Below are 13,141 nucleotides of genomic sequence, written 5' to 3'. Positions count from 1 at the left end.
GAGAGCTGCATCAAACCAGTTTTCACACTGAAAACAACAACAACAACAACAAATGCTGAATCTGTCTTTCCACTGGCCATTTACTTTTCAATTTCTTTGCATTTTTTCTGCAGCCTTTTACTTTAACTTCCCTTTAGTTTCTATTGATTTCACTAAAAACTGACTTATACTGCCATATTTCTTCCTTTTTCTTAACAGTTGAAAGACTCCTCTTAATATCCACAGCCCTCATATCAGCTGCATTTATCTGTCCAATTTCTGCGAATGCCCTTTCTCAGAGGTATGCCCATTCCTGCTTACTGTGGTATTCATTACTGCAATATCCACAACATCAAAAAATTTCAAATACATCATTCCTCAATATCCAACAGTTCTTTATACAATGAGTTTTGTTAATGATTTGTTTAAACTTCAGCCCACTCTTCATCATTACTAAATTGTGAGGTGAGTCTATACCTGATCAGGGTACACCTCATAGTTCAATACCAGATTTCAGAATCTGTCTCAATAAGATGTAATTCAGCTGGTATTGTCCCACATCATCAGCAAGTTTCCAAATGTATTTTTTCCACATGTAATTTTCCAAGTATATCCTGTGATTTTTGAACAGTGTATTAGCCAATATTAGCTGAAATTTATTACAGTACATGGCTTCTTTCTCCTGTCTCACTGCTGAGCACATATTATCCCTTAACTATATCCTTATCTTCTTTCTGTTTCACTTCACTGACTCTTATTGCTCTAGATAGTGCCTTGTGTAACAATTTTAAGAGTTTCTAGCTTCTGTATCAAATTCAGAGTAGGACATTCCACGTTTTGGCTCGCAGAATGTCAAGCTTACCTTCTTTTTTTTGTCACAATTTCCCCTTAGCAGCCCCTCCTGGAGATCTGATCAGGAAACTATTTTTTGAATCTTTTGCTGATGAAGAGGTCACAGTTTTTCAATTACATAATTTCTCTTCTTCAGAAATGTTTTGCTTTCTGTATAGTCATACTGTTGATCATACCTGATTCTTCCACCTTTAGGGGAATTTTCCCAAGGACATGAAGAGTATTCTGGAGCACTATCCACTCCTCCACACTCTTTGACATGTCCAATGGCAAAAGAGAAGCAGAAAATATATTTGTTAACATTGAATATAAATTTAAATGTTAAGGAGTTTTTGCTGAAGGCATTTGTCTGGAGCATAGCCTTCAAATGGAAGTGAAACATGGATGATACAGTTCAGATACAAAGAGAATTGAAGCTTTCAAAATGTAGTACTACAGAAGAATGTTGAAGAGTAAATGAGTAGATCTGGAACTAATGAAGGTGTACTGAATAGAGATGGGGAGAAAAGAAATTTGTGGGATTCCTAACAGAGAGGATCGACTGATATGGTACATTCTGAGACATCATGGAACTGTCAATTTGGTGTTGTAGAGAAGTGTGGCAAATCAAAACACCAGAGGGAGACCAAGAGACAAGTTCAGTAAGCAGGCTCAAATTGATGTTGGTTACGTTAGTTAATTCAGTGATGAAGAGGCTTGCAGAGTATAGAGTAGTATGGAGAGCTGCATCAAACCAGTATTCAGACTGAAGACCACCACCACAACAACAACAACAACAACAACAACAACAGAAGCAGCAGCAACTAGTAGATGCTTGAAGGTAAACATCTGCTACCCCATAAACACTACTTAGAATGTTTCAAGAGCAAGTATTACGTGAGGAACCTAGGAATATACTACAGCAACACTCCCCCCCTGTCCCGTCACATTTCTCCCACCGGGAAATTAGACTAATGACAGCATGCACAGGGGTGTATAGATAGTTATTAATCTCGAACTCTATATGCAAATGGTATGGGAAGAAGCTCAATATGTGGTAAAATGTAAGTACCCTCTAGCATGCAGGTGTGAAGGTAGACATAGACTTTACAAAAATCTATGGAAGACTGTTTTACTATTTGCCAACTGTATTAATGTGATCGAAGGCTGCAACAAAAGCCAAACAGACAGTTTCACTAAGCAGCACCAAAACTACATATGTGACAGACATTCGTTCGGCTTCCAAACATCATACATGGCACTTAAATGCAAATCATGTGTGAAAGTGAAAAAACAGCTGTTACATTTCGGAACTACCTAGCTGTGGATACGATTTAGGCAACAACATAACAACTGTTCACTGCCAAACTATTTATCAGGAACTTTTACCCGTTCATCCTGAATAGTGTTGTTTGTATTTCATTAGTGATGATAGTTTTTCAAAGCGTTTATGTAAATATGTAACCTGAACTACTGAAGGCAGTGAGCGAAATGAATTGACAGATGCATATTCTCGCCCGCTGACTTTCAATTTACCTGTGGAATCTATTATTATTTTTACAAGAAAGTCGATTCTTACGCATTTTGTAGTGCAGCGTACGTAGTGATGATGATCGCCAAAACAAAACATAGTTCTCGCCCATAAAAATACATATTCGTAACAAAAAATGATTCTGCAGTTGCACGTCTGCTTCGTTCACCATTTCGATTTTTTGACTTCGTCGGCGTACCCAAATACATAACTCCACGTCATATGTTTATGTTCCCCCGCTTGTCACGAATAAATCTATCTAGCAAAGACTTTAACTAATTTCATTACGAGCATACGTCACTCCATAATTCAATTTTGTACTGGCCCTCATCTTGTGACGATAGTTACATATACACGTGCTGTCATTCATATCTCCGGCATGCACAATACTGCGGCTCCTGCTAGCTCCTACCCTCCAACATTTTGGCATTGCTGAAAAAAGCAACACAAAAAGTAGCATTGATCTGCAAAGCACATGTTCATTTGTTTCATTGATGCCAATAGCAAGGGCAAAATTAGAAAGCCGGCCCTGCTCCACACAGATTGTCAGTACTGATGGAGCGCTGTGCGTTTGTTCGCAATTGATAAACAAATAAGCTCCATGCTTGACAGATAATAACAAAAACACATAGGGTTTGTTTGAGACAATGAGTGTTGTAGTCATATTTCTCCCCACATTTTTGTATGGAAGTGATTCAGGACTACTTCATGGTCATTATGTGCAGCAGAACACAGTAAAGGTTTTTTATGTTACTCATTTGACTAAAACTTGTCATTCGGTGTCCAAGACGCCGAAACGGAAAAGATGTATTGGCTACTACGCAAGAACTAATGAGAATGAATTTACGACACTTCCAAACGAAAAAGGAAATTGGCTGATGTTAAACTTCCAAGATCATTCGGTTATTCTGACAAAATTAATAATAAGTGGGAACCCCGTCACATTGATGAAGGGGTGCCGTGTGATATGTGTGTTTTATGATTATCATAAATTTTTTGCTTCAGAAATCCTTTGTGAAGGGCTTGAGAGCACTACTGGCTTCAGTTCGGATTACTGCAGATTTTTATCGAATTTCTTGAAGTTAGATTCTGGAGCAAATGCCCCTGAAAGCACCAAATGTTTGGATTTTTTTGTCAGAGTAGCACAGAGAGCACGGCAATATTTGCTAGCTGTGGCCGCTTTTGTGACACCAGTCGTGAGACACACATCAACAGGTTTACACTTGTGTGACATCCTTAATTCAGCTGCATGGCTTTTTGGCCATGTGGCGCATTTCAAGAAACCGACACTTAAAATGGGCAACTTCTTGTTGGCTCTCTTGATAGATGTCTTCTGTGGCCTTATGTTAGTTCGTCTCATTGTAGAACCGCTTACAGTGAACACACCATTTTCGAAAATGCTTCTTGATATGGCTGAGGTACCAGCATTTTATTAAAAAAAAAAAAAACTAGTGTAATCTTTTCCATCATACAACATGGCATGCACAACAATATGTTTCAGGTCGTTGTCACCACACTCAGAGACTTGTTGCATTGGCTGATGGGTGTACCAGCCGGTTTGAAGCTGAACTATGCATTAAACAATATGCTAGGAAAATTTTTCCTATATCACATAAATCTTTGGTGGATGTTTCTTGGTAATAACTGCAAGTGAGAGTTTGATTATATATATATGATAGTAGTTACAAATCAGCATTTATTTGCAACATAAATGACTTCACATTTCTTTACTACATTAATGAAATAATCTTGGTTTTTTTGATATAATGTATACCTATTGGTATGGTATGTAATTTTGTATAGACATTTGCTAACCATAAGTTTCTCAAGGATACCATATTTGAGATTACTGTTTAATAATATGAAATGGTTTATATCTGATTACTAACTTTTTTCCAGTTCTTTGTAAACCTTGTTTGGACTTGGCTGTTCATATGTTGACATGGCTTGGATGTTTAGGACTTACATTCCAAATATGCCTACTGGCTGATCTGCTAGATCTTGTCAGTTTTCATGTATACTGCATATATGTTTATGCTGCAAGGTAAGTGAAACTCTGAAATGAGTTTTCAATTAAAAGAAAGGAAACCATGTTAGTATAAAGTGTTAAGCTCTGCACTTATTTACTTTCTTGTTATTAGTATGTTATGGAAAGTCGTGGTCAGATATAAATGCTTTAAGTAGTAAAGGTAACAAATCACTGATCAGTTGAGGCATAGACAGTGAGGCATTGATACACACACACACACACACACACACACACACACACACACACACACACACACACACACACACACACACACTCTCTCTCTCTCTCTCTCTCTCTCTCTCTCTCTCTCTCTCTGTGCCTCCGCCCCCCCCCCCCCCCCCCTCCCCCAGTCTCTGGTTTCATGTGTACAGGTATGTATGTGTACTACTCTATAGCTCTGAAGAAGGCTTTGAAAGTGGACAATGTTCTCTATCCTGTTTAAGTGCATATCGATAACTCAGCACTTTGGCTATTCAATGAATTCTCACCTTTACTCCTCAAATTATTTACTTTCTTGTTATTTCTATTTGCAGTTCATGAAACATCTGGTTTTAGAGTGGACAGATGGAAATGGGGAAAACTTCCTTTTTATGTATCAAATGTAAGCATCACTCAAATGAACATAGGTTGGTGTGGAAAGTTCTGACAGGATGTAAATAGTGGTGTCATCGAGTTTTCAGGTTGAGGGGAGAAAGGAGGCGGGGAGTTGGAGGAGAGTTGGGGAAAGGTAGTTGATGGCTTGGAAGGAGGCAGCTGGGGAATATGAACGTGGGAGCGTCCTATCTTCCAGAATAATTGCTAACTTTTTATCGATGCAATGAACAGATAATTTTCACCTTCCTAGATATTTGAAAGGATTCAACAGTGCAATACTATGTCAACTCTTTAAACATAGTACCACATGGAATACCTTCCCAAGTGATTTTTCGTACAGTTTTAGATAGAGAGAACACATTACATTACCTTTGAGTTGGTTTATTGAATCACAACTTTACACAAATACAAAACATATACATATAAGTAACACAATAGAAATAATATGCACAATAATTTAAGACTGTTTTACAGAATTCATTTACACACATAAGTTATAGGCATGGGAGAAAATAAAAAGTTTTAACGTAAAACCATATGTAGCTGGAAGAGAATACAACTGACTTTAGAGGACATACACAAGGAAATTAAAGTGTTAATATAGCCTCTGACAATACACCAGGTTTTATAAACACATGTTACTGTTCCATTTAAAATAAAAAATGACTGTGTAACTTTGGATGTCTTCATAAAACAGAAGAATGAGTACATTTGGTGGGAGTAATTTTTTTCTCTGCTTGAAAAAAAATCAAGAAAATAGCAAGTGGTTCATGCTTGCTCCTTTCTTCTGACGTCTGCACAAAGAATTATCCTGATCCCTACCCAGATTGAGTGGTAAGGTATTGAAGAATCACAAATACACATTCTTACCAGTGAGTTATCAGTTTCCTGTCTGCCTGAAATGTTTGAAAGAAGGGAGAATTTATAATTACATATTGAACTGTAGCATAATACTGGCCTTTATTGCAGTCCTTATTGCCCAGTTTCGATTAAGCAAATATTGAAAGCAGAGGGCTATAGAGTGATATTCATTACAGGACCAAAGACACTGGCTTCCTTCACCAACTGGTCAACCTTTGTACCATTGTACGTGGGACCCGTTCCATTTCTTTTTTTCTGTAGCATTTATTGTAGTATTTCTGGAATTTGGAAGTGTTGAAGTAATGATGATTTAATAGTTGTGCTTTGACTTATTTTCTCTTTGTTTTTTGTTTTGTTTTTTATTTGTGCTTCTCTCTTGTGTTTTTCTTCGTCTGTCTGTATCTTGTCTTCATGGTTGTACTGTGGCTGTAAGAGTGTTTGTGATAAGTGATATACTGGTATTACTTATCTAAATGTCTGATAATTTCTAGCATTAGTAACAGGTTATTGGCCAAGGATCCAGATTTTACAATACAACAAATAAAGGTTCACAGTCATGACTCGGAGATGGAGTACAGGATACCATTGCTTGATGGCACGAACTGTAGCAGTGAGCTGGAATTATTGAGTTTTTTGGCGAAGTCGTAAATGGTAATGGAAGTGTCTATTCAGGATGACACAGCTGAGAACAATGTGCACAGAAGCAAGCTCTTCTGTGAGAACTTAGTAAAAACGATAAGAAGTTTAAATCACGATAACACAAAGAATTTTAGACTGTTACTTGGAGTGTGCCAAGGACAAGGAAACAGCCTATGATTTGTGGAATTCATTAACTCAAACTTTCAATTTTTATTGAGAAAGACTGTTGATAATGGAGTTTAATGCAAATGACGATACTCTTAAAAATCTTTTTTTTAAGTTTGGTAAGTTAATATGTGATTTGAAAGCATTGGGTGCTAATATAGAAGAAACTGATACAGTGTGCAGTTTGTTACTAATGTGGAGACATTTGTCCTAGAGGGACCAAACATCTTTGGCTTGCGCAGTTTCGGAGCTCTTTTGGACAGCACAATATGACTGAGATGCGAGCTGGACAATGTAACTGACTAGATGCTGTTTACTGTTTTATAAAGAGTGTTCTCGTGATCCAGGTGTGTCATTTCTATCGCAGGCTTACTACCATCATAGTATCCCACCTCCTGCATTGGTGACCCTGCATCAACTGCAAATACATGCAAATTATTGTTGGAACTCGATTGAGCTTACTACATAGTGAGAATATGGCCATACACCATGTCACCGGGCACCATACCTACATCAGTGGACGCCACTCACACAAATGCAGTGCAGAATCAATGTGGACAGTGTGTGAATTTGACTGTGAAAACTGAGTGCATGAATAATTTGCTTTCGTTACCACTAGCCAACAGTGGTACGACACCATATCAGCAGTGGCAGTATATGATGACCCCATTAACTGACTTAAATCCAGTGAATTCCATAGCCTTCTTTGAGTGCCTTCTTGTTTCTAACCATCTCTGCAATGCCACATTCACATCGCCAGCATCTTCGGTGGTGCGCAGTGTATTTCAACATTCACAGTCCACCATGCAACAACCGCATAAGCATGAACAGTCGACAACCATCTTGCCTCATACAATTAATGGTTAGAATGTGACCACCAGTAAGTTGATGTGTTTGGGCAGCACTCAGCTCAGACTACCACTTTTTGATACCAACAATTCGAGCTCATGGTTCGCGATCATCAAATTCATTTTACAGACTATCTACATATTCAGTGAACAATAGTAGAATACATACCAGATCAGCCGCCTGGCAAACAGCTTGGAACTAATGTACAATACCTTCAAGTTGCTCTGGCCAAGGTGGTGCTGTTACAGAGGCAATCCCACATGTCAGAACAGCAACTTCAGTGGGTCATGTAGGAGAACAAACTGGGTGATAGTACTCCATCACATCTCTGATGCCACCTTCGCACCTAATTGGACCAGGTCTTATATCGGATGCCACACTGTGGGCCCTGTTGTTGATAAAGCTACCACCAGACCTACAGCTTGTCATGAAGGCAAATGAGACAGAGCTGATTGCACAACACTTGGCTATGACTGACATAACATTCATTGTCATTTTCCATTTGCAAAAAGTAACAGCATATCAAGATTTGACTCACTGACGAATACAGTGGACCTCACATGCCCCGCTGCATGAATGCAGCTGACCAGACATGAAGGGCCATGATCACCGCATACCACAGCAGTCCTCGTTGCCTGCACAGCAACACACATGAATGCCCATAGCTACACATGGCAACAGCATTATGCAACTTTCATGGCTCTAGATCCTGCTCCCTGCTGGTATCACTTGTAATTTGACAATGCTACATGCAAGTATCAGGACCCTAATGTATGCAGCACAAGCCGTGCACCTGTTGGGCATACTCCAATGTCTGTGGACCTTCCTTGTTACTGATGTGGTAGAACCAGTCAACAGAACTGGCTTTTTGTGACATCACCATCTCTCCCCTGACATCTTGCAGTCCATGCTCATTCACCACATCTTGTGTGAACGAGTGAAAGCTATCTCCACCTCTTCAAAGCCTCCACAACCAGCTCCCAATGTGCTCTACCTCGCTCTACCTCGATGGCTCTCCGCGAATGCGCCAAACTTTCAAAGGATGTTCTCTATGCACATCAGTGCTATTTCGCTTGCACATGCATATGTGATCACTCTGTACTGAAAACAATGAGCTTCTAAGTAAGGCTATGAATTCAGTAACCACTCGCAATGCCGTTGCACTTTTTTATTGTTCTTGCATATCCATATTTCATCTATAAACAGCCATCTTCAGTGTATTTGAGTAAGTTGCACTAAAGATGGCTATTTATAACTGAACTCTGGATATGCAAGAATAATTAAAAATCCAATGGGATTGCAACTGATTGCTATATTCCTCTCCTTCCTTATAATAATACACATTCCCTGAGCACAATGGTTGCATATGGAATCAAAGTTGTCGATGACGAGCTTCAATGTTGCATCACTGCCGCAGCTACAACTCTAGGAGCAGCACATGAGTCCACACGGCTGACAACAAACAGCTGCCTTGCACTTGCACACCTCCCCTCCAGCACACACTATGCCAGCACAGACACCGCCAGACACCAACAGCCACCCTATGGTCAGTAAACCAACTGCGCAGTGTCTGTTAACAGTGCTCCTGACCCCACCACCTCACACATACGTTCACACATTTGTGCTGTTTGTGACAGAACCATGCATTGCATAATAACCACAGACGGACCTCCAGTTCAACATAAACCACAATGGTTAGCTCCAGCAGATCTACAACTTGCCAAAGCTGTAGTTAATGAACTTTTTCGAGCAGAAATTTTTTGGCCTTCAGATAGCCTCTGGGCCTCCAGGTTCAAGTTTGTTCTGAAGAAAGTCAGCTCTACCAGATTGTGCAGTGATTACAGTGTCCTCAGTTCTTGAACAGCACATGACAGCTACCCCATTTCCAACATACAGAACTATATGAATGCCCTCACAGGTGCTTCAGTTTTCAGTGTGATTCATTGAAATTTTACCTATCTAGAAATATTGATACAGACATCCAAAAGACTGCTATTGTAATCCTGTTTAAATTTTCTGAATATCTCTTGATGCCATACAGACTTAAAAATGCTGCACAGATGTGGCAGTGGTTCATTTACTGTGTCCTATTCTGCTTCCCCTTCTACTATATGTATGTTGACAACACACTCATCTTCTCGTGTTCACGGACAAGGACTCATGCCACCTAGAACAAGTTCTAGCCACAATGCGAGAGGACGACTGGACATACACTGCTGGTGCATGACCTTCCTCATGTGGAAACATACCATGACCTAAAATGATTCCTCAGGATTCTCAACTTTTACCACAAACATCTCCACAGACAGCTAAATTGCAGATCCCACTAACAAATACCGTGAAAGGCAAAGACAGCCTTGATAAAAGGAAATGACCTTGGACACCAGAAGTGACATATGCATTTCATCATGCTAAAAATTGCCTGCTTCAGGCTGTTACTTTGGCATATCCACAACTGGATGCACAGTTGACATTTACAACTGACACAAGCGACACCACAATTGGAGCTGTTCTTCAACAGAGCGTTAATCATGTGCCACAACCACTTCAATTTTTCTCCAAGAAACTCTCAGCCATGCAGTTGAATTGGTCAGCTTTTGGGCATGAGCTGCTTGCAGTTTACTTCACTGTGCATTACTTCAATGAAGACATTGAAGGCTACCATTTAACAATATTTATAGATCATAAACCCTTGGTTGATGCCAGTTGCAATCCATCCACAGTCACCAGGCCAGTACATGACTGACATACAATGCATGCATGGAACTGATAATATCTTCTTTTAAACATTTTTGGAAGGTGGCTCTCAACAGTCATCAAGTAATCTATAAAATGCGTGTTTGAGTATCAACTGTTTTTATTTTAAACCCAAATATCTGATCTTTTCTTCAGTACTGCTCTGAGTACACTTAGTATTAGTATGTTTGCTTGTAGAAGTCCTGTGTTGTGTATTGATATTCATGATATGCTCTACACATTATTTAAGTAATGGCAAATGTGATGTGGTGGCTTAAACCATTTTAACACATATCTGCGAAGTTGGCCCATGACTGAAACCGGTTGATATTTGGGTTTCAAATAAAAACGACTGGTGGCCAAACAAGCACTTTATATGATAATTAATATTATTCCTCATGTTTTTTTTTTTAATCTCCCCACCATACAACTATGAATGCATGGCACAAGAACAAATAAACAATCTCACCATCACTCAACTACTCACTGATGCAAATATGAGCCTCTATATTGAATAACACACTTTGCCTTTGACGAACACCACATTACTCTGCGATGTCTCTGTGGGGAAACCATGGTCACTAGTCCCCCTCAGCATGCAACATGAAGTATTTGATGGGCTTCACAACGTCAGCCATACTGGTGGCACGGAAATGACATGGGTCATTAGGGACCATTTTGTGCAGTCTAAGGTAGAATAGGACTGTAACCACTAGGCACAATGTTTCTTACCCTGCCAACAAAGCAAAATTGGCTGTCACACTTGACCAATATTAGGCAACTTTCCCATCCCGACAGCACATTTCAAACATATTTACATTGACATTGTCAGCTACTGCCTGAGGATTTCATTACATTCTCTCTGCCATTGATAGAGAGACTCACTGGGTGAAGGCGAGCCCCCTTCAAGGTATCATGGCAGGCACCATTGCATGAACTACTGTCAAACTATGGATTGCATGCTTTGGTGTACCTGACAGTATGATAATCGACCAGGGCAGACAGTTTGAGACAGCCCTTTTCAACACACTATGCCACCTCTGTGGGATCGACCATATCCACACCACTGCTTACCACCCACAAAGCAATGGCCTGGTGGATAGATGGCATAAAACAATGAAAATGGTGTTTGTGCCATGGGGACTCATGGACCGAGGCAATTCCATGGATTCTACTAGGTGCACAGACTGCATATGAAGAGGACCTTCAGGCTTCACTCACTGAAGCAGGATGTGGAGAATTCCTTGCACTCCCTACAGATTATACTCTGCCCATGGCCAATATCGGCAAGTTCAGTCTGTGGTACAATGCATCAAAAATTACACCCACCACAAACAGATCCCTCTGCCATCACCACACTCCATCCCAAAGATATTCGTTCATAGACACCTCAAACACTGTGACCAGGTGATGTTGCGTGATGACACAATATTTCCCACATTGCAACCTCCTTATTTGGGATCCTACAAAGTGCTCATAAGTGGAACCTATCCATTTGAAATATTGATTAATGAGAAACCTACCACTGTCTCCCTTAACTGCCTCAAACTAGTGTGGATTTTGGAAGATGAACCTCCTCCATTGTCATTGGACGATGGCAATGCCCACCTTGACAACCACAACACCAACACATGCAGTGAAGCACTTCAGCCACCTCAACAGTTATGTGACACTGCCGCATCTCCACATGAGCTGACCAACACGCCCACATCTGTGACATCACAATATGATTGCACCAGAAGACTACTGCAACACCTTGCTCCCTAACACATGTACAGCATCTGCCATGCTGCTTCTTCTTCGGCAAGAAATTGTCCAACATAGCCCATGCAAGTACCAGCCACAATGTGATTGGTCACATATGCTCCCACATGCTCCATGAGAAACAGTCTGGCCAGGCTTTCTGTAGAAGTCACACACAGCCCAGACGGTCACTGCAAATAGTGATGCTGCCTTTGGCTCAAACAGTATGGGAGATTGTAGATTGTAGATTGTATTTTATTGGTCCTGTTGTCTACATAGCAGCTTATGCATAAGACATTGGACAAGTCAAGTTATAAATATACAGGCTGAAAGTAATTTCAAGGCATACACATTTAAGCTTACAATAATACACTTTACACACAAGTATTTATATAACACATTTCATAAATTTAAATATTCTTCAATGGAATAAAAGCAGTGATGCTGTAAATATGACTTTAGAGATTTTCCAAATGTATTGACCTCAGTGATAGCTTTTATGTTTTCAGGAAGTTTGTTATAAAGCTTAACTCCCATGTGAAAAGTACCTTTTTGGCACAGTGCTGTGCTGATTTGAGTCATATGTAAGTTCCTGTTTTGTCTGGTAAAGTGCTCATGTATATCACAGTTTTTTTGTAGCCTCTGGTCCTTGCCTATTACATTTAATTTAAAGAACAAAAGGGTTTCCATAATGTATACACACAGTAATGGGGGAATACCAGATTTCTTAAACAGGGGTTTACAAGAGTCTCTAGGCTTGCACCCAAACAAGATTCTAATGGCCCTTTTTTGTAGTTTAAAAGTGCTATTAGCTATTTTAGAGTTTCCCCAGAAGGTGACCCCATATCTAAGACGAGAATGAAAGTACGCATGATATGCATTCAATACTGTTTTCTCACTACAGCATGATTTTAATGAACAAAGAAGATAACATTAAGATAACATGTTTTGCTCAGTTCTGCATTGAGACTTCGGGACAGTGCAATGTACTGGAGTATGAGCTGGGCAATGTGACTGACTAGATGCTGCAAGATAATCTCTATTGGTGGTTTAATACTGCCATAGTGTTCCACATTGTACACTAATAATCCCTCCAGGATACGAAAATGTTGTTACCGCTCTTGATAAATTGTCAGGTGACCAATTGAAATTGAGTTTTGTAAAGGGTAGACTATTAAACAAAG

The 13,141-nt window shown here is 39.7% G+C and overlaps 2 protein-coding genes across 4 annotated transcripts in view; one reads left to right on the top strand and one right to left on the bottom strand.

The window, feature by feature from the left end:
• LOC126162981 (thioredoxin domain-containing protein 11) overlaps positions 1–2,811 on the bottom strand; it is a 160,929-nt gene extending 158,118 nt beyond the window's left edge. Inside the window, exon 1 of the mRNA XM_049919835.1 lies at positions 2,390–2,811. Coding sequence (XP_049775792.1) covers positions 2,390–2,550 — 161 coding nt within the window. The 5' untranslated portion in view covers positions 2,551–2,811. The remainder of the gene's footprint in view (positions 1–2,389) is intronic.
• Positions 2,812–2,885: 74 nt separating this feature from the next.
• Positions 2,886–13,141, top strand: part of LOC126162982 (phosphatidylinositol N-acetylglucosaminyltransferase subunit Q) — a 92,175-nt gene continuing 81,919 nt past the window's right edge. For 2 of the 3 annotated variants that reach the window (XM_049919838.1, XM_049919837.1), the window contains exons 1-3: positions 2,886–3,759; positions 3,843–3,978; positions 4,241–4,385. In XM_049919838.1, coding sequence (XP_049775795.1) covers positions 2,989–3,759; positions 3,843–3,978; positions 4,241–4,385 — 1,052 coding nt within the window. In that variant the 5' untranslated portion in view covers positions 2,886–2,988. Of the gene's footprint in view, positions 3,760–3,842; positions 3,992–4,240; positions 4,386–13,141 lie in introns of those variants that run through there. The other variant, XM_049919839.1, reaches the window with a different exon arrangement.

Source organism: Schistocerca cancellata, chromosome 2 (genome assembly GCF_023864275.1).
Source record: "Schistocerca cancellata isolate TAMUIC-IGC-003103 chromosome 2, iqSchCanc2.1, whole genome shotgun sequence".
Classification (NCBI taxonomy): Eukaryota; Metazoa; Arthropoda; class Insecta; order Orthoptera; family Acrididae; genus Schistocerca; species Schistocerca cancellata.
Note: the sequence above shows the minus strand (reverse complement) of the source record. Positions and strands in the feature narration are given on the sequence as shown.